This window comes from Corythoichthys intestinalis, chromosome 1 (assembly GCF_030265065.1).
Source record: "Corythoichthys intestinalis isolate RoL2023-P3 chromosome 1, ASM3026506v1, whole genome shotgun sequence".
NCBI classification, from domain to species: domain Eukaryota; kingdom Metazoa; phylum Chordata; class Actinopteri; order Syngnathiformes; family Syngnathidae; genus Corythoichthys; species Corythoichthys intestinalis.
The window spans coordinates 72,927,313-72,950,949 of record NC_080395.1 but is presented as its reverse complement, the minus strand read 5'-3'; the positions used below and the strand labels follow the sequence as shown (position 1 = coordinate 72,950,949).

The window sequence follows — 23,637 nt, the reverse complement described above, 5'->3', positions numbered from 1 at the left end:
GCTCTCTGGGTGTTTACGTTTTGCCAAAAACAAAACAAGAAAACGAAACCCTTCGTTTTCTTCCTATTAAAATTATAATGATACTGTGCATGGGCCCATAGAATCAGTCTCACTTTTCACCCCTATATGACGCCCCTGAATGTAGGGTATGTGATGATGGTGACAACGAAAAATGTGAAGGGACCTGCTTTTCAGGTTCCTCAAATGCTTTCTGTTTCTATTTGGTGCTTTTTTAGTAACGCAGAAGAGAACCTGCCCCAGAACACACTTGGCTGGGTTGGAAGGTAAGCGAAACATTGACTTTTTTGCAAATTATGACAAAGTCATCATCTTTACCAAACAATTATTTTCCTTATTTAAAAGTTACAGTCATAATGATAACATACCTGATGCACAGAAAGAATCCCAAATTAATCAACAGCATACTGTGTGTTTTCTACAATGGGTGACAAGTGTATGGAAAAATGCAAGAACTAATGCTATGAAATCGCCTCTAGGTTTTTAAAGAACAGCATTGAGATGGATGTCAAACCATGGCTACTTTGAGCACTGAAAGGCAAAACGCAAGAGGTACATTTGACATTAAGGAAAACAATCATATTTTGATTTTTTTTTTGGGGGGGGGGGGGGGGGGGCGAAAGAGATCTAACTTAATGATATTGCCTCTAGGATTTTAAAGAAGCAGTCAGAGGGAAGTCAAACCATGGCTACTTTGAGCACTGAAAAACCAAACCAAACAGGTACTACATTTTAGAGTACTATACGATAGCAAACATAATTCACATGTATGATTATTTAAAAAAGGACAAGTGCAAATGGATTTGTGGCTGTCATATCATCTTTGCTACAACCATGCAGAGGTGTGTATAGTAGCCAAAATTTTTACTCAAGTAAGAGTTAGGCATGAAAATGGGTGAGGGGTTAAAAATTTAGAAAGGTGTGGAGGAAATATGTTCCGGTACACTGTACAAGCACAACCTAACAAAATATTGAGCTCTGTCGACCCACACTGTGTTTCAGCAGGGCCGTGGAGGGGCAGGTGCTCATAGATCAAAAGGGGCACATGAACAAGTATTTAATACACCTTACAACAACATAACTTCAATTTTAACCAGCTTTAGATTATAATAGGCTGTGACTGTGACATACTGTACTTTATTTGGGAGGGGAAACAGTGAATAGAAATCAACACTGTCATCAACACTTTCTGGCTGTGACTCCGTCTGCCGCTTTTCTTCCTTCAACCTCTACATCAAAACTTCCTTCCTCAACTTGTTGTTCATCTGATAACAAACCACATAACTTGGTGTTCATCTGAGAACAAACCACATCAGATGGTCACTGAGCCACCAACAGCAGTTTTCTCAAAACTATTATTTCATTATTATCCATATTTGACAACTCTAGAACCTAATAATTAATAAAGAAATGACATAAAATCTTATCGAAAAATAACATTGTAATTGTTCTGGAGATTTGAGTAGACTCACTATGAAGCATTTAATAAAGCCAAGCATTTTCCTACTACTTTATTCTTGTTTAAAAATAATTCAGTGGGACAGGAACATGTATAAAACTGATCATAATTATTACATTTTGAAGTTCTTAAAAAACATTTATAAATTATACTTTGGGGGGGAAAAAGTGAAAAAGCATGTCTTATATCTTTTTTCCAATGCTATCTGAATACGCACAACAACAACAATTAGGGGGGGCGCTACTTTGCGGTTTTCACTTATCGCGGCGGGTTCTGGTCCCCATTAACCGCGAAAAACGAGGTATCACTGTATTTCTGAAGAGCTTTAAAGTGATCCTCTACCTTAAATACATGTAGGCTCTAATAAACCAATATTGTTCTCTTGTACTAAAATATGTTGTTAGAAACACATAAAATGTTGAATCAATGGCAATATTTGATCATATTTAGTACATATTCTGACCGATAGTTGGCGCCATGTTTTGCGGGCTCGCGGTGATGACGTAAATGGGATGTTTCCAAATGTGTAGCGTGTACAACAATTGCGTATTGCTGCCTAAACTCACTTGGTAAAATGCCACGATGTGCTGCTTTTGGATGCAATTTTCAGTCAAAGTGGAGTGACGTGAGTGGTCAAGGTGGAATTATTATTTTTAGTGAATAAATGTGCATAAGTGGAAGCTTCTCCCCTTTTTGGTCCCCGTATGCTCGTATCCTACCTACCACGCATTACAACTGGCGCCCGAACATTTTTCCTGGATCCTCAGTCAGGTAAGGGATCCGTCTAATTTCTGGATCCGACGGTCCCACCGCAGCTGCAATATTGGTTTCGGATCTGTCTATTTTCTGGATTCGACGGCCTGATCGCGGTTGCAACATTGCCATAAGCTCGATCTAATTCCTGGATCTTCGAGTGAGTGAAAAAAACGCAGATTTGGATTACTATTGCTATCTTTTTTGTTGACTGTTCTTCGTGGGAGTTTTCCCCAAATCATACCAAATAATTAAAGCACTATGGCACGCTACAATGACGACAGTGACTCTGACATGGACCTTACTTTTATGTTGGAGTTAGGCATGTGCCGGTATGACATTTTGACGGTACGATAACCGTGAGCAAAAATACCACGGTTTCACGGTATCACGGTATTGCAATTATAGCTCCAAAAAATGTTGAGATGTATGGGTTAAAAAAAAAAAAAACTTGTTTCCATTGAACAGGATTTTTTTTTTCAAACCATAGTTGCAAATTGGATCATGACTATATTGTTAAAATAAATAAATTATCAATAAAAAAATATATATTTTAAATAAAATTAAACTAAATATAACTTACAGACAGGGGTGCACATAAGTGGTCCGCATGCGCGCATGCGCACCGGACATAGACAATCGCGCTGGCCCTCAACGGCTTCCATACGCTTTTGCGTACCAATGGCTGACCATAAGCCTGTCGCAATATGCAATAATTCCATTTATCGCGTGATATATAAAAATGAAGGCGGTAATTTTTCCGTTGCGACTTATCGCCTCGCGGGCACGTGCGTGCGCGTGTGCGGCAGACGTGCTGTTAAAAGTTCGGATTCCTCGTTACCAACTGCGCAAAATGCATCTCCGTTCCAAGTCCGGCAAAAACTAGCGCCGGAGCCAATCGTTCCCATTATGTCCTGTTGTTCAACGTATACCGGCCGCATCAGTGCTCCGGAGTGACTGTGGACCATCTACAGCGCGCCGGTGTCGTTGACGTGTAGGCGCTCCCGTCAGGAGTGACATTTCACGCGGGTGGCTGTTTTTCGGCACAACGCCAGATATTTACAACGAAGTCCGCCAAAACATTGTTACCGACTAGGCTGCTACGAACAACCTCGCTTTGACAATAAACAGCTGAATGAAATTAAGAGCGCTGTGTCATATGCTGGTCTTGTGTGGTAATGAGCAGACGTGACTTCAGCGGCGCTTGTTAACTTTTTTTAATGCGCGCACACACTAGATATCATGAAATGGCACACTAGATGTGCTACGTCCCATGCCATTGGCTACGTGAGCACAGAGTGATTATGGGTTACGTAGTCAATATACTACATCGATGAATTCTCAACTGTCATGACTGAATGGAAGTTAAGAAGGCCAAATCATTCCATACCAGTGACTACAGATAATGTTGCAAATATTGTTAATTCAGTACGTGACACAGATGGATTCGGACCACAAATAGGATGTCTTGCTCATGTAGTAAACCTAGCTGTTAAGAAAGCTGTAGCAATCAACAGTGTGCCTTGCCTCACTTTACAAACAGTAAAGATTGTTCTCAGCACTTTTGTACAAACATTTTTCAGATCAGTAAGAAGTAAGCACATACAGTAAATAATATGCACTAAAATGCATGTTTATATGATGGCAATTTAATTTTTGCTCGCTAGCAAAAAAAAAAAAAAAAAAGACGAAACAAAAAATGTAATTGTTATTTTTTTTTACAGAGCATTAAATGTATTGAATCAGATCGAAAATCGTGACCCCCGTATCAAAAATCGTACCGAACCGTGACTTAACTGTATCGTTGCATCCCTATGGAACACCATTGCAGAAGCTATGACGGGGAAAAGTTTTCTTTTGCCTAAATGCTTAAGTTATTAAGTGCATTTTTTTTTTCTCTTTTTTTTTTTTTTTCCAACACATTTTATTTATTCTGTGGTGCTGTGCGGTATCAGTATTGTTGTTTTTTTTTTTTACCTAGGAGGCATTGTCTATTGTTTTTAGTTGTGATTTCTTAAAAAGTATTTTTGAATTTATCTATGAATGTATACTGTATTCTCACTGTGTTATTGTAAATTGGTTGAAAAAAAAAAATTGGGGGGGCGCAATAATATTGCATATCGCAATAATATATGAGAATAATTATCGCACACTAATATTTGTTATCGCGACAGGCCTAGCTGACCACTGTATTTGCGGCGGACACGAGAAAATCACTTCTCAAAATGTCAAAGAGGCGGGCCCCACTGAGTAATTATTTCCGTGTTCCCCCACCCCCGTCAAAAGACAGACAGACGACAGAGACATCACCGGAGCTACCGAAAAAAAGGTCTTTTGCTGAAAAGTGGCTGCAGGAGGTACCATGGCTAGAAGCAAATGATGCTCGCACGGAAATGTGGTACAACATTTGCCGTGAGAATCCCAATGTCGCTAATAAGAGCAGCGCATTTTATGTAGGGTCAAAGAATTTTAGCCATCCAAACTTTGAAAAGCACGAAAAAAACAGAGCATGTGGCAATTAGTCAAACTATCGATGTCAGACAGGACCCCACTCGCCCTATGGACAAGTGGCGGAATAAAGTTATTGTAGAACAGCGCCATGCGCTGACAAACGTGTTTTTGCTGGCATTTCACAAAGCTAAACATGCACGTTCAATGATCTCTTATGAGGAGGACATCCCACTTTTACAAAGGCTTGGAGTTAACGTGAGAGCCGCATATGAATGCCCTTTATTTTGAATTAGTGCTTTTATGTTTATTACTTTACATTTCACTTCAAAGTAATGGCAATTTTGTTTTGCCAGTTGATGTTAATCAAGCGTTAATTGTTTATATAATTAATTAAAGGTAATTGGCTCTAAGTAAATCTTGTCATAATTTTATCGCATCAGGCGGGTCGGCTCTCAAGCTCAATGCGGACCATGTCACATCTCCAGGTCCTCCTCTGAGAACCTGGGCAAAAAAATTATGTGCACCCCTGATTATGGAGTAATTTTCCCATGTCGTCTTGAATAAATGGATTTTTATTATTTTATATTTCATTGAGCACAAGATTGTTATTTGTCATGACCATGCCATTTATTTAGCAATTGGGGAAAGTACTTGGGTAAAAAGAAAATCCTTTAAAAATATTGAAGTAAAGAGAAAGAAACAATGACATTTTGCCGCTCTCTTCGTCGCGTTTTCCTCGTTGTGAATAGTTCCCCCTCGACGGGCTGACTGGTCCTTCTCAAGCCATTTATATAGCTATTGGGGAAAAATACTTGGATAAAAAGAATATCCTGTAAAAATATTGGGAGTAGAGAGACTGAAACAATGACATTTTGCGGCTCTCTTCGTCGCGTTTTCCTCGTTCTGAACAATTCCCCCTCAATGGGCTGAATAGTAAAACCGATGAGCCCAGTCTACCGCTGACGTCATCCACCTGTTGGGGACGCTAAAGCCCTATAATGGTAGGCGTGGCTAACCGGCAGATTAAAAGACTAATTTCTCGTCATCTGCGCTTTGCTAAATTGTTGTATACAGTCGAATCGTCTCAAAATATGATTCTAATTCACATAATAATGCCATTTAAGACTTTTTTTCTGGTGTCATATGCTCTTTAAGTGAAGTTTCGCCATTTTCAGCCACTGTGTCAACACTAGTCTACATGATGTTATCCCTTTGTGTTAAAAAGAACATAAAGAATTCATAAGTTAGTCAAAAATGTATAAGTTAGTTAAAATGTCAATATTGTTGTGGAAAGGTTTCATTAAAAAAAATAATAATAAAATAAAACATTGGGAGTGAGACCTCACCTTGATCCAGTGAACGTGGATTTGTGCTTAGGGCAAGATCATCTTTTGCAATTAGCGATTTTTGACGCTATCACTTTTTCCCCTTCATTCAAGCGAATCAAGCTAATTTTGTCTCCCTCCTGCGGCTGTCACACTCAACGAAGTTGCTCTCCCAGCTAAGCCTAGGCTAACATTCATCTTTGTAAGCTTTTAGTTAGTTTGTATATTGAATTTGAAAGGAAAATGTGTGTTTTGTTTTTGGCGAACTTTTTCCATGGTGCTAATCTGTTGAAGCTACTCACATGGAAAAATCTAATTGTACAACATTTTAAATGTATTCTTTTTGTATATTACATTTACCACGATTTGATAGCTCAATAAATTGAAGAACAGTACGCCTTATGATTGGAGTATTTGTTTTTGGGTTAGCTGGCTGGCTAGCCGATAGCGTCACTTTCACACACAGCAATAAACAAACGGGAGGGGGTGAGCGCTGCTGCGCCAAGCCTCTTCTGGCTGCATTTTTGACACAAGAAAAATAGCGAATACCATACTACGGTCTGATGGAAAATTTTAGTGGTTTTGAAACTGCGACGTTTTCACACCAGGGTAAACCGGTAACCGGCACATGCCTAGTTGGAGTTCGTCTGGGAACGCGTGTGTGTGTACCGCTGAGCTCCCGAGTGACGAGTGGTCAAGTTGAAAATACAGTGCCTTGCAAAAGTATTCGGCCCCCTTGAATCTTGCAACCTTTCGCCACATTTCAGGCTTCAAACATAAAGTTATGAAATTTAATTTTTTTGTCAAGAATCAAAAACAAGTGGGACACAATCGTGAAGTGGAACAACATTTATTGGATAATTTAAACTTTTTTAACAAATAAAAAACTGAAAAGTGGGGCGTGCAATATTATTCGGCCCCTTTACTTTCAGTGCAGCAAACTCACTCCAGAAGTTCAGTGAGGATCTCTGAATGATCCAATGTTGTCCTAAATGACCGATGATGATAAATAGAATCCACCTGTGTGTAATCAAGTCTCCGTATAAATGCACCTGCTCTGTGATAGTCTCAGGGTTCTGTTTAAAGTGCAGAGAGCATTATGAAAACCAAGGAACACACCAGGCAGGTCCGAGATACTGTTGTGGAGAAGTTTAAAGCCGGATTTGGATACAAAAAGATTTCCCAAGCTTTAAACATCTCAAGGAGCACTGTGCAAGCCATATTGAAATGGAAGGAGCATCAGACCACTGCAAATCTACCAAGACCCGGCCGTCCTTCCAAACTTTCTTCTCAAACAAGGAGAAAACTGATCAGAGATGCAGCCAAGAGGCCCATGATCACTCTGGATGAACTGCAGAGATCTACAGCTGAGGTGGGAGAGTCTGTCCATAGGACAACAATCAGTCGTACACTGCACAAATCTGGCCTTTATGGAAGAGTGGCAAGAAGAAAGCCATTTCTCAAAGATATCCATAAAAAGTCTCGTTTAAAGTTTGCCACAAGCCACCTGGGAGACACACCAAACATGTGGAAGAAGGTGCTCTGGTCAGATGAAACCAAAATGGAACTTTTTGGCCACAATGCAAAACGATATGTTTGGCGTAAAAGCAACACAGCTCATCACCCTGAACACACCATCCCCACTGTCAAATATGGTGGTGGCAGCATCATGGTTTGGGCCTGCTTTTCTTCAGCAGGGACAGGGAAGATGGTTAAAATTGACGGGAAGATGGATGCAGCCAAATACAGGAACATTCTGGAAGAAAACCTGTTGGTATCTGCACAAGACCTGAGACTGGGACGGAGATTTATCTTCCAACAGGACAATGATCCAAAACATAAAGCCAAATCTACAATGGAATGGTTAAAAAATAAACGTATCCAGGTGTTAGAATGGCCAAGTCAAAGTCCAGACCTGAATCCAATCGAGAATCTGTGGAAAGAGCTGAAGACTGCTGTTCACAAACACTCTTCATCCAACCTCACTGAGCTCGAGCTGTTTTGCAAGGAAGAATGGGCAAGAATGTCAGTCTCTCGATGTGCAAAACTGATAGAAACATACCCCAAGCGACTTGCAGCTGTAATTGGAGCAAAAGGTGGCGCTACAAAGTATTAACGCAAGGGGGCCGAATAATATTGCACGCCCCACTTTTCAGTTTTTTATTTGTTAAATAAGTTGAAATTATCCAATAAATTTTGTTCCACTTCACGATTGTGTCCCACTTGTTGTTGATTCTTGACAAAAAAAAATTAAAATTTTATATATTTATGTTTGAAGCCTGAAATGTGGCGAAAGGTTGCAAGGTTCAAGGGGGCCGAATACTTTTGCAAGGCACTGTATTATTTTTCTGTGTGATTAAATGTGCATAAGTGGAAGCTTCTCCCCTTTTTGGTACTTTCATGCACGTATCCTACCTACCACGCGGTACAATGTACAAGACATGGATTACACTCGATTCCAGGATTTGTTCGCGTCAAACTGTTGGCTTGTACTGTATGTAAAGCATACGACAGCTCTGGACACTAACAATCTACATAATTATACTGGGACAAGTTTGAAATTGCAATATCTTACCTTGAAGATCTGCCAACAAAAACTGGAGTTCTCAACAGCATACACTCTCTGCTCCGTTATCATTGAGACACACTTGCAGCGAGTACATCACCAGTTTTGCCCAATTCTTCTCTTACAAGGTACTGTATTTCCTGTTCTCATTTTGCCTTTGCTGCTCGTCTTGTGAATGAGTGACAGTGCTGTCCTGCTATTCACTTTTCCGATCTGGTTCAAATTGGAAGGGCAGAACCGACGACATGTTGGGGTAGCTAAGAGTGACACGCTGGAAGTTCGGGCCGGTGACGTCACGCACTGCGATGTAACAAGAATGGCGACCTATCACTTAAAATAATTTGACAAATTTTATTAAAACGAAAACATTAAGACGGGTTTTAATATCAAATTATTATAACTCATACTAATATTTATCTTTTAAGAATTACTTATCTTAAAGATCGAGGATCACTTTAAGAAGCAAGAATCATTCGCACCACTCGTCGGGCCAGCCGTCAGCTCCCAGTCGAAAATAGCGCGCTTCAGGTGGACAACGGGATCGATGTGAGGCACCCCCCCCCCCCCCCCGCCCTCCATCCGAGACCATGCCGCTTAATTTGACTTTACAGTGTGTTTCCTCTTTTATATTACCTTTAAATACACAAGCTTGACGCTAACTTAACGGGAGTTATTTTTTCACGGGAGATTTGGCTAGCTCTGGCAGTGTTCAACGAAAGCTGCAAAGAAAGGCAGTAACTTTATTATATCGCAAAATATGAAAACGACTGAAACCATTACTCACCAAATTCAATGTGCCGGCAAATGCAGGCTAGTGTGTATGCTGTGCTCTATCACTCAAAAAAATGGGGTGCTGAACTGACTTAAAAAAATTATGGAAAGAATTTGCACCTGATAATATTGCTTTCCTTCAGCATTTAGCAATTGTGTCCTTTTAATATAAAGCACACATGTCTAGCCAACATTAGGCACTCATGTTGAGCGAATATAACGCACTCTTGTTGAGCCAACATAAGGCACTCATGTTCACCCCAAAAAACATGTTGAACCGACATTAAAGCAATACATAATTTGCATCTGATTAAATTGCTTTCCTTCAGTACTTAGTAATTGTGTTCTTTTAACATAAGGCACACATGTTGAGCCATCATACGGCACAATTAGGGATTTCAGATTTATCATGTTAATGGGCAGTAATTAATCTTTTTTATTAATCACGTTAAAATATTTAACGCATGCACGGAATGACCCACTCAGGCATTGCCGCAACAGACTACAACGGCGACGTTATACGTATATACAGAGCTAAGAGGAAGTGACAAGTGAGTGGAGTGGATACCGGCATTCATTTGGGGCGTGCTTTAAAATGCCAATAGCTTTTATCTCTTCCTCAACAACTATAACTATTGAGGTGAGCTACCTGGGGAAGACGGACAGGAATTGTTCTTTTTCTTGACACCATGCATTTTACGCAACGCAGAGAAGATATAGCATTTGCGGCCGCCACACACGGTCATGGTTGTCCCACTTCCCATCATGCATTTGGGCAGAACAATTAGGTCAATACAGTATCATTTACTGAAAGCTCAACAAATGCACTAGATGGCAATATTTAGTCACAATATACAAACTCACATTTATCCTTTAAGAATCTATCCGTGGATCCCTTTCACAGAAAGAATGTTAATAATGTTAATGCCATCTTGTGGATTTATTGTTATAATAAACAAATACAGTACTTATGTCCAGTATGTTGAACGTATATATCCGTCTTGTCCTATCTTTCCATTCCAACAATAATTTAGAGAAAAATATGGCATATTTTATAGATGGTTTGAATTGCGATTAATTACGATGAATTAATTTCTAAGCTGTGATTAATTCGATTAAAATTTTTAATAGTTTGACAGCCTTAATTTTAACGTAAATGACCGTCAACCGCATCAATTTATATACAGTATGCCTCAATGGAATCCAGTACATTGGCATCAATAGTAGCGACATTCATGATAGTCAATGGCATGGACTTACGAACATAGCTTTCAGTGGTATTGATTTACTTAGGCGCCAGTTCAATGTCAATGGGCTGTAATGGTAAGTGGTAAAAAAAAATCACAACCACCTATGTTTTCCTGTCATTGAAAATGAAGGGAAAATGCTTGCCATCAAAAATGAATGGAATTCTGGTCATTTTGATATTTAAACGGCGCCGAAAAAACGTGGATGATAAGATTATGAAAGAAAGAAATAAAAATAAAGTTGAGGAATTTTACTAGCTGGGCCTGTGCCTTGCAAAGCCCCATCTAATAAAAAAAATCACTTTTCACAAACAAAATAATAATTAAATGGTGACGGTTATTGGGCCGGCCGGCTCTACTGAGGTGTTACTTATTTTTTCAGGGAGTTGGCAACCCTACTTTTAAATCTCGCGAGAAATGACGAGACTATTGCAATTGGTTGGAAAGGCACGTTAACATTATGTTGCATCAACATGATCTAATCTAGCTACTCATTCATTGTTCATGTTTATGTATGGACTTCATGATTTAATCATGCTCACCTTGGAAACATGATGTGTTCTTGCTGAAAATGCACATATATGGAGGTAGATTTGTGTCTTTATTATTCAATCCAAAAAAAAGTTGCTTCAATCAAATAAAAAGTTGCTTCAATCAAAATATATATTTTCAATCGAAGAAAACGTCACTTCAATCAAAAAAAATGTGTTTGAATGCAAAAATAAATTTGAAACTCAAAAAAATATATTTGAAAACTATTTTTCTTTGATTGAATTTTATTTTTTTGATTAAAGTCAAGTTTTTTTTAATTGAAACACCATTTTTGATTGAAGTCATGTAATTTTCCGTTTGGACCACATTTTGGCTAGGACATTTGTGTCTTTATTATTCAATCAAAAAATAAATTGCTTCAAACAAAAAAAAATATATTTTCAAAAGAAAAATCACTTCAATCAAATTTTTTTTTTAAATCAATCGTAGAAAAAAATGTTTGAATGTGAAAAAATATTTGAGACTCAGAAATTCGCATTTGAACACTTTATTTTTCATTCAAACTGTTTTCTTTGATTGAAGCAATCCTTTTTGTGTTTGAGCCATATTAGGGGTAGGACATTTGTGTCAAAATCATTCAATCGCAATAAAAGTTGCTTTAATCAAAAAACTATTTTTAATCAAAGAAAAAAATCATTTGCAAAAACTTTTTTTTTTTTATGTATTTTTTATTTGAAATATATATATATTTTTTTTTTTTGAAGTGTCACTTTTTTGGAAAAGCAAAAAGTTTTAAACTCTTTTTTTTTTCAAAGTGGAAAAAGTTTGGAACACACTTTTTTTTTTTGAAGTGGAAAAAGTTTTGAAGGCACTTTTTTTCGATTGAATCATTTTGACACAAAGATTCAACTTCAACGCTAGTTCCGGTGTGTTTGATTGGCAGGTGGCTACGCCAATGACATAAAAGTATGAAGCAAGCATAATGGCCACCAGGGCTTCTTCCAGCCATCGGAGTCTGTTGGAGTCTAGGCCGAATATAGGGCACCGGTACGGGCGTGTGACATCGGCATTTCACCGGAGTACAGTGCCCTGTTGCTTAATGTGATTTAACACGGCGAACTTCACCCGCTGCCCTGACGTGACGGTTGGCAATTGGTTTCAACCGGAGTGTCCGCGACGCGCCGGTACGGGAGTGGTCGGCGAGTGGCCCGACACTAGCCTGCCCAGTAAGCGAGTGGACTACCGGCGAGTCGCCGGTGGCCACACCGGCAGCCCCATCACTTCAGCTTTGAATGAGTGCCGTGTCATTCGCGGGGCGTCCACTCGACAGCCGGCCTCCGCGCCTGGGGGGTGATATCAGGGTCCGACCAGTGTGCCACGACAGGGCACTGTACCGTTGCGGGTACTCCGGTGAAAAGCCGATGTCACACGCCCCCTACCGGTGCCCTACATTCGGCCTAGACTCCAACAGACTCCGATGGCTGGATGGAGCCCTGGTGGCCATTATGCTTGCTTCATACTTTTATGTCACTGGCGTAGCCACCTGCCAATCAAACACACCGGAACTAGCGTTGAAGTTGAATCTTTGTGTCAAAATGATTCAATCGAAAAAAAGTGCCTTCAAAACTTTTTCCACTTAAAAAAAAAAAGTGTGTTCAAAACTTTTTCCACTTTGAAAAAAAAAAAGAGTTTGAAACGTTTTGCTTTTCAAAAAAAGTGACACTTCAATAAAAAAATATATATATATTTCATATAAAAAATATATTAAAAAAAAAAAGTTTTTGCAAATAATTTTTTTCTTTGATTAAAAATAGTTTTTTGATTAAAGCAACTGTTATTGCGATTGAATTATTTTGACACAAATGTCCTACCCCTAATATGGTTCAAACACAAAAAGGATTACTTCAATCAAAGAAAACAGTTTGAATGAAAAATAGTGTTCAAATGCGAATTTCTGAGTCTCAAATATTTTTTCACATTCAAACCTTTTTTTCTACGATTGATTTTAAAAAAAAAATTGATTGAAGTGATTTTTCTTTTGAAAATATATATTTTTTGGTTTGAAGCAATTTATTTTTTGATTGAATAATAAAGACACAAATGTCCTAGCCAAAATGTTGTCCAAACGCAAAATTACATAACTTCAATCAAAAATGGTGTTTCAATCAAAAAAAACTTGACTTTAATCAAAAAAATAAAATTCAATCAAAGAAAAATAGTTTTCAAATATATTTTTTTGAGTTTTAAATTTATTTTTGCATTCAAACACATTTTTTTTGATTGAAGTGACGTTTTCTTCGATTGAAAATATATATTTTGATTGAAGCAACTTTTTATTTGATCGAAGCAACTTTTTTTTTGATTGAATAATAAAGACACAAATCTACCTCCATACACATAGTCTTTTAGTAAACTTTACAACCTACCGGATTAATTTTTTTGAGTGTAGTCTCCCTGGCGTGGATCAGGCCTGCTTTTTGTTTTTGCAGCTTTGCAATGCAACCAAAGTCTCTCCAAGCACTCCATGTACACGTGAAGATTATGCGCGCGATTGGAATATTGGAACGCAGTTTGGGCCTATGATTGGTTCTCGTCAGCGAAGCAGCCAGAAGGATTTGCTGACTGTCCAAGTGTCACTTTTTTAAAGGACCGAATTCTGAAGTGCTCAGTTTACGTACTAAGTTAATGACATGATAATAATTATAATAATTTTAAAAAAATCTCCCAACCCCCACCTCCCCCCACAAAATTTCTCCTCGGATCTACACAGTTCACGTAGGTCACCCTTTTTGACTTCAAAACGGTGAATTTCGCTGAAAGGTGAGAGATTTTCATGCCTGAAGAGTACCGTTTCTTCTAATATTATTCAAGTAAAAGTATTCAACCAAAAATTTACTGAAGTACATGTAAAAAAAAGTATTCTTTGAAAAGAATACTCAAGTAATGAGTAACATTGTGAGTAACAGCTTGCAATGTCTGTTTTGTTTTTGTTTTTTTTAACCTTTTTTTTTTTTTTTTTCTTAGCACAACTTCAGCTATATGAACTATCAATATTATTCTGGACTGTAACTCATTACATAACCATATTAGGCCAAAAAGATCATCACCCATCCAAAGAGCATGAGTGCCCTTTATGGACAAAAAAAAAACATTGTTACTTCTGAATGGAATAATAGAGTCATGTGGTTTTTGTTGCGACATATGGAACTGAGGCCACGTTTACACAACGATGATGTTAAACACTAACACAAAAGTTACTTTAATTGCGCATTTACAAGACGTATGTAGGGAAAACTGGGTTCACACGGAAGCGCAAAAGTGCATGAAACCTTCAATTTGCCATTTAGTATGCATTCCTAATCCCAATGTGTATGTGGTAGCACAAAAAAAAAAAAAAAAAGCACGAGTCCTTCCGTGTCCAAATTTCCGTGGCTGACGGAGGGTACCAACTCTTTCAATAACAGAAGGGTGTCCCAACACCTTCTCCTCTGCTGTTTTCCCTTTCGTCCTGGAGAAATAACAACATGGCTAACCGCTTCAAGCTGTAATTAGAGCAGTGAATAGAAGTGAGTAGTTGACTATATTGTTAAATAATATTGAATCCAGCTAGGCGGTGTACAAAGTTGCTACTTAAAGACATGTTGCCATACATTGTCAGACTGTCCGGTGGCACTGACGTCATCAGTATCTTCACCCCCTTTACTGACAGATACAGTGGGGCAAATAAGTGAAGGGACTCAAATCCTGCACTGCCAGACGTGTCCCCCTGCTGAAGAAAGTACATGTCCAGGCCCGTCTGTGGTTAGCTAGAGAGCATTTGGATGATCCAGAAGAGGACTGGGAGAATGTGTTATGGTCAGATGAAACCAAAATAGATCTTTTTGGTAGAAACACAGGTTCTCTTGTTTGGAGGAAAAAGAATACTGAATTGCAATATACCCACCGTAAAGCATGGGAGTGGAAACATCATGCTTTGGGGCTGTTTGGTTGCGAAGGGACCAGGACGACTGATCTGTGTGAAGGAAAGAATGAATGGGGCCATGTATCGAGAGATTTTGAGAGAAAATCTCCTTCCATCAGCAAGGGCATTGAAGATGAGACGTGGCTGGGTATTTCAGCATGACAATGATCCCAAACACACAGCCAGGGCAACATAGGAGTGGCTTCGTAAGAAGCATTTCAAGGTCCTGGAGCGGCCTAGCCAGACTCCAGGTCTCAGCCCCATAGAAAATCTGCGGAGGGAGTTGAAAGTCCGTGTTGCCCAGCGACAGCCCCAAAACATCACTGCTCTAGAGGAGATCTGCATGGAGGAATGGGCCAAAATACCAACACATTGTGTGAAACGCTTGTGAAGAGTTACAGAAAACGTTTGGCCTCCATTATTGCCAACAAAGGGGACATAACAAAGTATTGAGATGAACTTTTGGTATTGACCAAATACTTATTTTCCACCATGATTTGCAAATAAATTATTTAAAAATCAAACAATGTGATTTTCTTTTTTTTTTTTTTCACATTCTGTCTCTCACGGTTGAGGTTTAACCATGTTGACAATTACAGGCCTCTCTAATATTTTCAAGTGGGAGAACTTGCACAATTATTGGTTGACTAAATACTTATATGCCCCACTGTACTGTATATTGGAGCATTATCGTCACCTATTGTTCCTGAGTATGAAGGTCAGTTGTCACTCAAAGCTCACTGAGACGGCCACTGTCGGGGTCTTTGGCAAAACTAAAGTCAATATGCAGAATAAAGAGGAAAAATGTAACGACTCTAGTATAGCCCAAAGTCGTGGAGTAAGAGTATTGTTTCTTCCTCATAAATTTACTCAAATAAAAGTAAAAAGTATTGTTAGTAATAGGTTTGGGCATCGAGCATCAATGGAATCCGGGACTAACACGCCGATTTACCCTGAACTGTTCGAATTTTTAAATTTCGATTCCATGTTTCGGTGCCCTGACCGCCGATCGGAAAAAAATAGCAGCCGAACACCACGAAGAAGAAGCCACATGAAGCGCGTGTTTGTGCATTTCAACCATGGACACGGTGCGGCGGCGCTCAAAAGTTTGGCTCAACTTCACAAAGAAAAATGACCAGTCAGCTCACTGCAACATTTGCAACACAGCTATATCCTGCAAAGGTGGCTGCACGACCAATATGATTAAACACCGGCTTCATGGAATACAAGTGCCGAGTAGTGCATAACTGAGTGCTGCGTATTTGACACGTTGCGCCGGTCCTCGAACCAGTCAGAACCAGGTAAGTAAAACAATAAATTACGTCTGTCTTCTGCTGCCCCTGAGACCCAACCCTGGATTAAGCTGGGGATGATGGATGGAACAGTACGAGAATAAATCATATTATTACATCGGGCTAATGTAGCTATATATACAGTGGGGCAAATAAGTATTTAGTCAACCACCAATTGTGCAAGTTCACCTACTTGAAAAGATTGGAGAGGCTTGTAATTGTCAACATGGGTAAACCTAAACCATAAGAGACAGAATGTGGGGAAAAAAAACAGAAAATCAAATTTTTTTGATTTTTAAAGATTTTTTTTCCCAAATTAGAGTGGAAAATAAGTATTTGGTCACCTACAAACAAGCAAGATTTCTGGCTGTCAAAGAGGTCTAACTTCTTATAATGAGGTCTAACGAGGCTCCACTCGTTACCTGTATTAATGGCACCTGTTTTAACTCATTATCGGTATAAAAGACACCTGTCCATAACTTCAGTCAGTTACACTCCAAACTGTTGAGGGACACCAGAGATAAAATTGTAGACCTGCACCAGGCTGGGAAGACGGAATCTGCAATAGGTAAAACGGTTGGTGTAAATCAACTATTGGGAGCAATTATTAGAAAATTAAAGGCATAGAAGGATATTATAATCTCCCTCGATCTGGGGCTCCATGCAAGATCTCACCCCGTGGCGTCAAAATGATAACAAGAACGGTGAGCATAAATCCCAGAACCACACGGGGGGACCTAACGAATGACCTACAGAGAGCTGGGACCATAGTAACAAAGGCTACTATCAGTAACACAATGCGCTGCCAGGGACTCAAATCCTGCACTGCCAGACGTGTCCCCCTGCTGAAGCCAGTACACGTCCAGGCCCGTCTGCGGTTCGCTAGAGAGCATTTGGATGATCCATGAGAGGGCTGGGAGAATGTGTTATGGTCAGATGAAACCAAAATAGAACTTTTTGGTGGAAACACAGGTTCTCGTGTTTGGAGGAGAAAGAATACTGAATTGCATCCGAAATACACCATACCCACTGTGAAGCATGGGGGTGGAAACATGCTTTGGGGCTGTTTTTCTGCAAAGGGACCAGGACAACTGATTTGTGTAAAGGAAAGAACGAATGGTGCCATGTATCGAGAGATTTTAAGTGAAAATCTCCTTCCATTAGCAAGAGCATTGAAGATGAGACTTGGCTGGGTCTTTCAGCATGACCACGATCCCAAACACATAGCCAGGGAAACAAAGGAGTGGCTTCGTAAGAAGCATTTCAAGGTCCTGGAGTGGCCTAGCCATTCTCCAAATCTCAACCCCATAGAAAATCTCTGGAGGGAGTTGAAAGTCCGTGTTGCCCAATGACAGCCCCAAAACATCACTGCTCTAGAGGAGATCTGCATGGAGGAATGGGCCAAAACACCAACACAGTGTGTGAAAAGCTTGTGAAGAGTTACAGAAAACGTTTGGCCTCCATTATTGCCAACAAAGGGTACATAACAAAGTACTGAGATGAACTTTTGGTGTTGACCAAATACAGAGGGGAGAACAAGTATTTGATACACTGCCGATTTTGCTGGTTTTCCCACTTACAAAGCATGTAAAGGTCTGTAATTTGTATCATACGTTCTCTTCAACTATGAGGGACGGAATCTAATACAAAAAAACAGAAAATCACGTTGTATGATTTTTAAATAATAAATTTGCATTAAATTGCATGACATAAGTATTTGATACATCACAAAAATCGAACTTAATATTTGGTACAGAAACCTTTGTTTGCTATTACAGATACCAAACGTTTCCTGTAGTCCTTGACAAGGTTTGCACACACTGCAGCAGGGATTTTGGCCCACTCCTCCATGCAGATTTTCTCCAGAGCCTTCAGGTTTCGGGGCTGCTGCCGGGCAACACGGACTTTCAGCTCCCTCCATAGATTTTCTATCGGGTTCAGATCTGGTGACTGGCTAGGCCACTCAAGGACCTTAAGATGCTTCTTATGGAGCCACTCTTTAGTTGCCTTGACTGTGTGATTTGGGTCGTTGTCATGCTGGAAGACCCAGCCACGACCCATCTTCATGGCTCTCACTGAAGGAAGGAGGTTGTCAGCCAAGATCTGGCAATACATAGCCCTATCCATCCTCCCCTCAGTACGGTGCAGTCGTCCTGTACCCTTGGCAGAGAAGCAGCCCCAAAAAATGATGTTTCCTCCTCCATGTTTCACAGTTGGGATGGTGTTCTTGGGGTTGTACTCATCCTTCTTTTTCCTCCAGACACGACGAACCGAGTTCAGACCATAAAGTTCAATTTTGGTCTCATCCGACCACATGACCTTCTCCCATTGCTCCTCTGGATCATCCAGATGGTCAGTGGCAAACTTCAGACGTGTCTGGACATGCACTGGCTTCAGCAACGGGACCTTGCGTACGCTGTAGGATTTTAATCCATGACGGCGTAATGTGTTTCCGATGGTTTTCTTTGAGACTGTGGTTCCAGCTCTCTTCAGGTCATTGACCAGGTCCTGCTGTGTAGTTCTGGGCTGATCCCTCACCTTCCTCATAATCAGTAATGACCCACGAGGTGAGATCTTGCATGGAGCCCCAGAACGAGGCAGATTGACCGTCAACTTGAACTTCTTCCATTTTCTAATAATCGCTCCAACAGTTGTTACCTTCTCACTAGGCTGCTTGCTTATTTTCCTGTAGCCCATCCCAGCCTTGTGCAGGTCTATTATTTTATCCCTGATGTCCTTACACAGCTCTTTGGTCTTGGCCATTGTGGAGAGGTTGGAGTTTGTTTGTTTGAGCATGTGAACGGGTGTCTTTTATACAGGTAACAAGTTCAAACAGGTGCAGTTACTTCCGGTAATGAGTGGAGAACAGAAGGGGTTCTTAAAAAAGAACTGAGCCGAAATATTTACTAGTTGGTAATGTATCAAATACTTATTTCATGCCGTTAAATACAAATTTATTATTTAAAAAATTATGTGATTTTCTGGATTTTTGTATTAGATTCCGTCCCTCACAGTTGAAGAGAACTTATGATACAAATTACAGACCTCTACATGGCTTGCAAGTGGGAAAACCAGCAAAATCGGCAGTGTATCAAATACTTGTTCTCCCCACTGTACTTATTTTCCACCATGATTTGCAAATAAATTCTTTAAAAATCAAACAATGTGATTTTCTCTCCACATTGTCTCTCATGGTTGAGGTTTACCCATGTTGACTATTACAGGGCCCCTCTAATATTTTCAAATGGGAGAACTTGCACAATTAGTGATTGACTAAATACTTATTTGCCCCACTGTAAGCAGCCATGTATTTTATGTAGCGTGTTGCCGCCTCCGTCAAAATTAACAGTATTAAAAGCATCTTTTGTTTTAGAACCGGTTTTACAAATAAGGAAGACCTTATTATTTTGCCTCATCTACATCAAATCATAATCAATAGAAGAATTCATACTAATGCTTCGTTGTACCTCCCGGGTAAGGTAAAGTGCATCGCGGCTCACAGCCTCCTTACCCCTATGTAAAATTAGCGACTTTATTCTTGCATTTACAGTATGCGTTCAAGCTTCATCTACACTCAGTGAACGTGTGTTTTCCACTGCAGGAGACACTGACTGTCCAGAACGCTCATACTTACTGCCTGAGAAGGCAGATATGATCATTTTCCTCAGCAAAAACTGTTTCGATTTTATACTTTATGCTTCTAATCTGGACTGGGTTTTACTAGATGTTTTTTGTTTGTTTTTTTGTTTCATATTCTGCACCAGGTTAGCCCATTAGTTGCTAGTAGAGTAATTGAACAGCATCATTATAACAACAGTTCATATACATAGATAACTTTGTGCTGAGAAAAAAATGTCACTCATTACTTGCGTATTCTTTTCACCAAACACTTTTTTACTTGTACTTGAGTACATTTTTTGGATGACTACGTTTACTTGGGTAATATTATTTTGAGGTAAAGCAACTATTGCTTGAGTAACAATCTTGTCTATACTATCCACCTCTGTTCAAGACAATATATTTTTTTTTTTTTTTTGAATCCGCAAATTAAGTAATATTTCTGTCAATCAATGGCCCACATTTGCTGGATAATTTTACAGTGTAATTTGCTATGCAACATGTTGTTTATGAAATGAAAAGAAAGGTTTACTGAAATATGAATTGGGGTGTGCTTAATGATGATGGGCACTGTATTTATTCAAGTGATTGTAGCTATGATGGTAATGCAAAAGCTACCTTCTATTATATATTTTTTTATTTTATTTTTTATATGCAATGGCGTTTCTTCAGCGCATCGCCCATACGCAGAGATTAAGGGGGCCGAGGTGGCAGTGCCCCCTCCCTCCTCCCGGTGGCTGAAAAATATTATTGCATTGACTGACTTTCCTATATATCAATTTAAAAGGGAAGTTCAGAATTTCTTAGAGAGGGCTTTAATAGTTTAAATAGTTGGTGGAGTTCATTTTAAAAAATTCTGTACAGTTTGCAATTTTTTTATTAGTTTCAGGGCTCCGGAGATGCTAAACTAGCGCGAGTCAATGGTGCCTGCTGAGAATGCACCTCATCGTCATTTCTGGTGTGACGTCAGAATCAAATCATAGGATATGCAGTTCCCCACGGTGCTTTGCGATTGGAAAAAGGACAAGAAATGACAAAAATATGGACATAAACACATGGTCCATGCTTATTCACCAGAGCAATAAAAGTATAAGACTCGAAGGGCCTTATTCCCCGTTTTACTTGGTCTATTGAGTTTAAATAAAGGGTGAAGCTCCACTTCCGCACTTTTGAATGACGGTGTCGCATGCACGTAATCAAAGATTTGCACGTAGGTGGCGTGATTACCAAGTTACGAGGCTTGTAAAAAGGCATGCGCACAAGACCAGCGACCTTAGGGGATTAACACTGTTATTAACACGTTTAACTGACAGCTTTACTTTTACGACAACTGTTTGTTAAAAAGGTGTCCTCTTGTTCAGTTGAAATAAAATCCTGCACCGACTCCAGCCCTTTGTGAAATAGTTAGTCGTTTGCCATAAAGGATCTTAAAGGGATTTCAATCTATTTAAATTGCATTATACACTTATACAGTTACACTGCCTTATACACTACACTTTATGGCCAGTATATAGACAAATAGTAGCTCTTTCATTCAACACCAGATGGAAGCATTACTGTCACATCGTAACTAAATAAGTTTTCTGAGGCGACTGAAAAAAATCCAGTCAATTTTCGCGTCAGAGGCCACCATATTGCATCCACAAAGTTTCATATTCTCTCACCACAGGAATAATCAATTTGATCACAATTACATTGGAAATATGGCCTCACAACGACATGGCAGGGGTAGAAGAAGGTGTGAACACCAGGAGAAGATCCAGTCTGTAGGAGGCGAGTAGAAGCCGTAAATTATACTGAGTCTGATGAGGAGTCTCCAGAAAGAGGGGACATGGATTCGAAGAGAAAGGAAGAGGAGTTGATGAACAATGGCATTGATCCCCTCAAAGAAGGTAATAAAATGTAAAAAAAATATTGCCATTTATAATGAACATATCAAAGATCCAGTTAAATTACGTAGATAAGATTTGAGCTTTCCAGACCTACCTTGAAAGGAGTGACCCTCAGTCCTGAATCAATAACATCTTGTATTATTGCCCATGTGAACAATGACAAAAAATGTGTTTTTTCTATTTGTAAACAGCTAAAATCCATTCGAAACCGAAAACTTCATCGATAAATTATAGGATTACATAATTATATTTTACTTTTATACTGTATGATACTAATGTCTAAATTTGAAAATATAGTGTGAAAATGGCTATTCCTAAATAATGGAACATATATATTTTTTCACTTTTCAGATCAACGCCCTGCTAAGGCCAAAAATCCATGCAGGAGCAGGGCAGAGATGGAGCCAGACGCATGAACAGACAACTTCCAAATGTAGAAGATGATGAAGTTTCATTTCATTTAACCTGAATAGAAAATGTTATTCTTCAAGTTTCATAACAATAATGTCTATTCTTTACAAACTATTGTCAAAAAGTGCCATTTTTGGAATGTAAATTACTCCGTGCTCATTTGCTCAACATCTTATCCATATTTATGAAGGTAGATTTGTGTTTTTATTCAAATCAATTTTATTCAATCAAAAAAAAAAAAAAGTCGGTTAAATTAAAATATATATTTTCAATTAAAAAAAGTCACTTCAATCAAAAAAATGTGTTTAAATGCAAAAAAAAAAAAAAAGAAAAAAAAATGCATTTGAAAACTAATTTTCTTTGATTTTTTTTTTTTTCCGATTGAAACAACTTTTTTGATTGAAGTAATGTAGTTTTGCGTTTGGGCCACATTTTGGCTAGGACATTTGTGTCTTTATTATTCAATCAAGAAAATAAGTTGCTTCAAACAAACAAACAAAACATTTTCAAAGACAAATCAATTCAATCAAAAATGCATAATTTTCAATCATAGAAAAAAAGTTTTTGATGCGAAAAAATATTTGAGACTCAGAAATTTGCATTTGAACACTTAATTTTTCTTTAAAACTGTTTTCTTTGAATGAAACAATCCTTTTTGTGTTTGGGCCATATTGTGGGTAGGACATTTGTGTCTAAATCATTCAATCCCAGAAAAAGTTGCTTCAATCAAAAAAACAATTTTCAATTAAAAAAAAATAATTTGCATTTATATATATTTCTTTTTTGAAAATATTTTTTTAATTTGTGTTACGTGCCAAAGACGGCTCGCGAAGGGCGTAACATAAAACAAGCCACACAAATGTACGAGTGGACACAAATTTATTTACACAACAATCAAACTCGCAATGAATATGTACAGAATGCCGACAAAGCGTGACTTCAGGGTAAGCCCAGGCCAAAACAACAAACAAAAGGAACTACACGTAAACCCCACCCTCTAACTAAACCCTGATCATGTAAAAGGAACAAAGAAAAGACAGCTTCTAACCTAACTTCCTACTCTATACAAAACAGGAGAAAACGGGTTGAACAGAAATGGCGACTTACCCTTACTTGCTTCAGTGCTCTTATTTACAGTGGTGAACAAAAACGATCCAATAACGAATAAACACAAAAGACCTCACCGAAAAAGCGGGAGTGTATCAGACTAGCGATCAAATGTAAACGAGTGAATGGCGAGCAAATAGCTGGCAAGGAGGACCGCGGCAGAATGCTGTCAAATGCGACCTCATAGAGCGTTGACAGCTGCAGGTTTAAGAAGCTTGGCACCTTTTCCCGTGGCCAATCAGCGGTGGGGACGTCGTCGGTCCGTCCTGCATCG

General features: G+C 39.0%; 1 protein-coding gene across 1 annotated transcript in view; it reads left to right on the top strand.

The window, feature by feature from the left end:
- Positions 1 to 272: 272 nt before the first annotated feature.
- LOC130926891 (up-regulator of cell proliferation-like) overlaps positions 273 to 23,637 on the top strand; it is a 30,281-nt gene continuing 6,916 nt past the window's right edge. Inside the window, exons 1-3 of the mRNA XM_057852210.1 lie at positions 273 to 284; positions 498 to 570; positions 670 to 740. Coding sequence (XP_057708193.1) covers positions 704 to 740 — 37 coding nt within the window. The 5' untranslated portion in view covers positions 273 to 284; positions 498 to 570; positions 670 to 703. The remainder of the gene's footprint in view (positions 285 to 497; positions 571 to 669; positions 741 to 23,637) is intronic.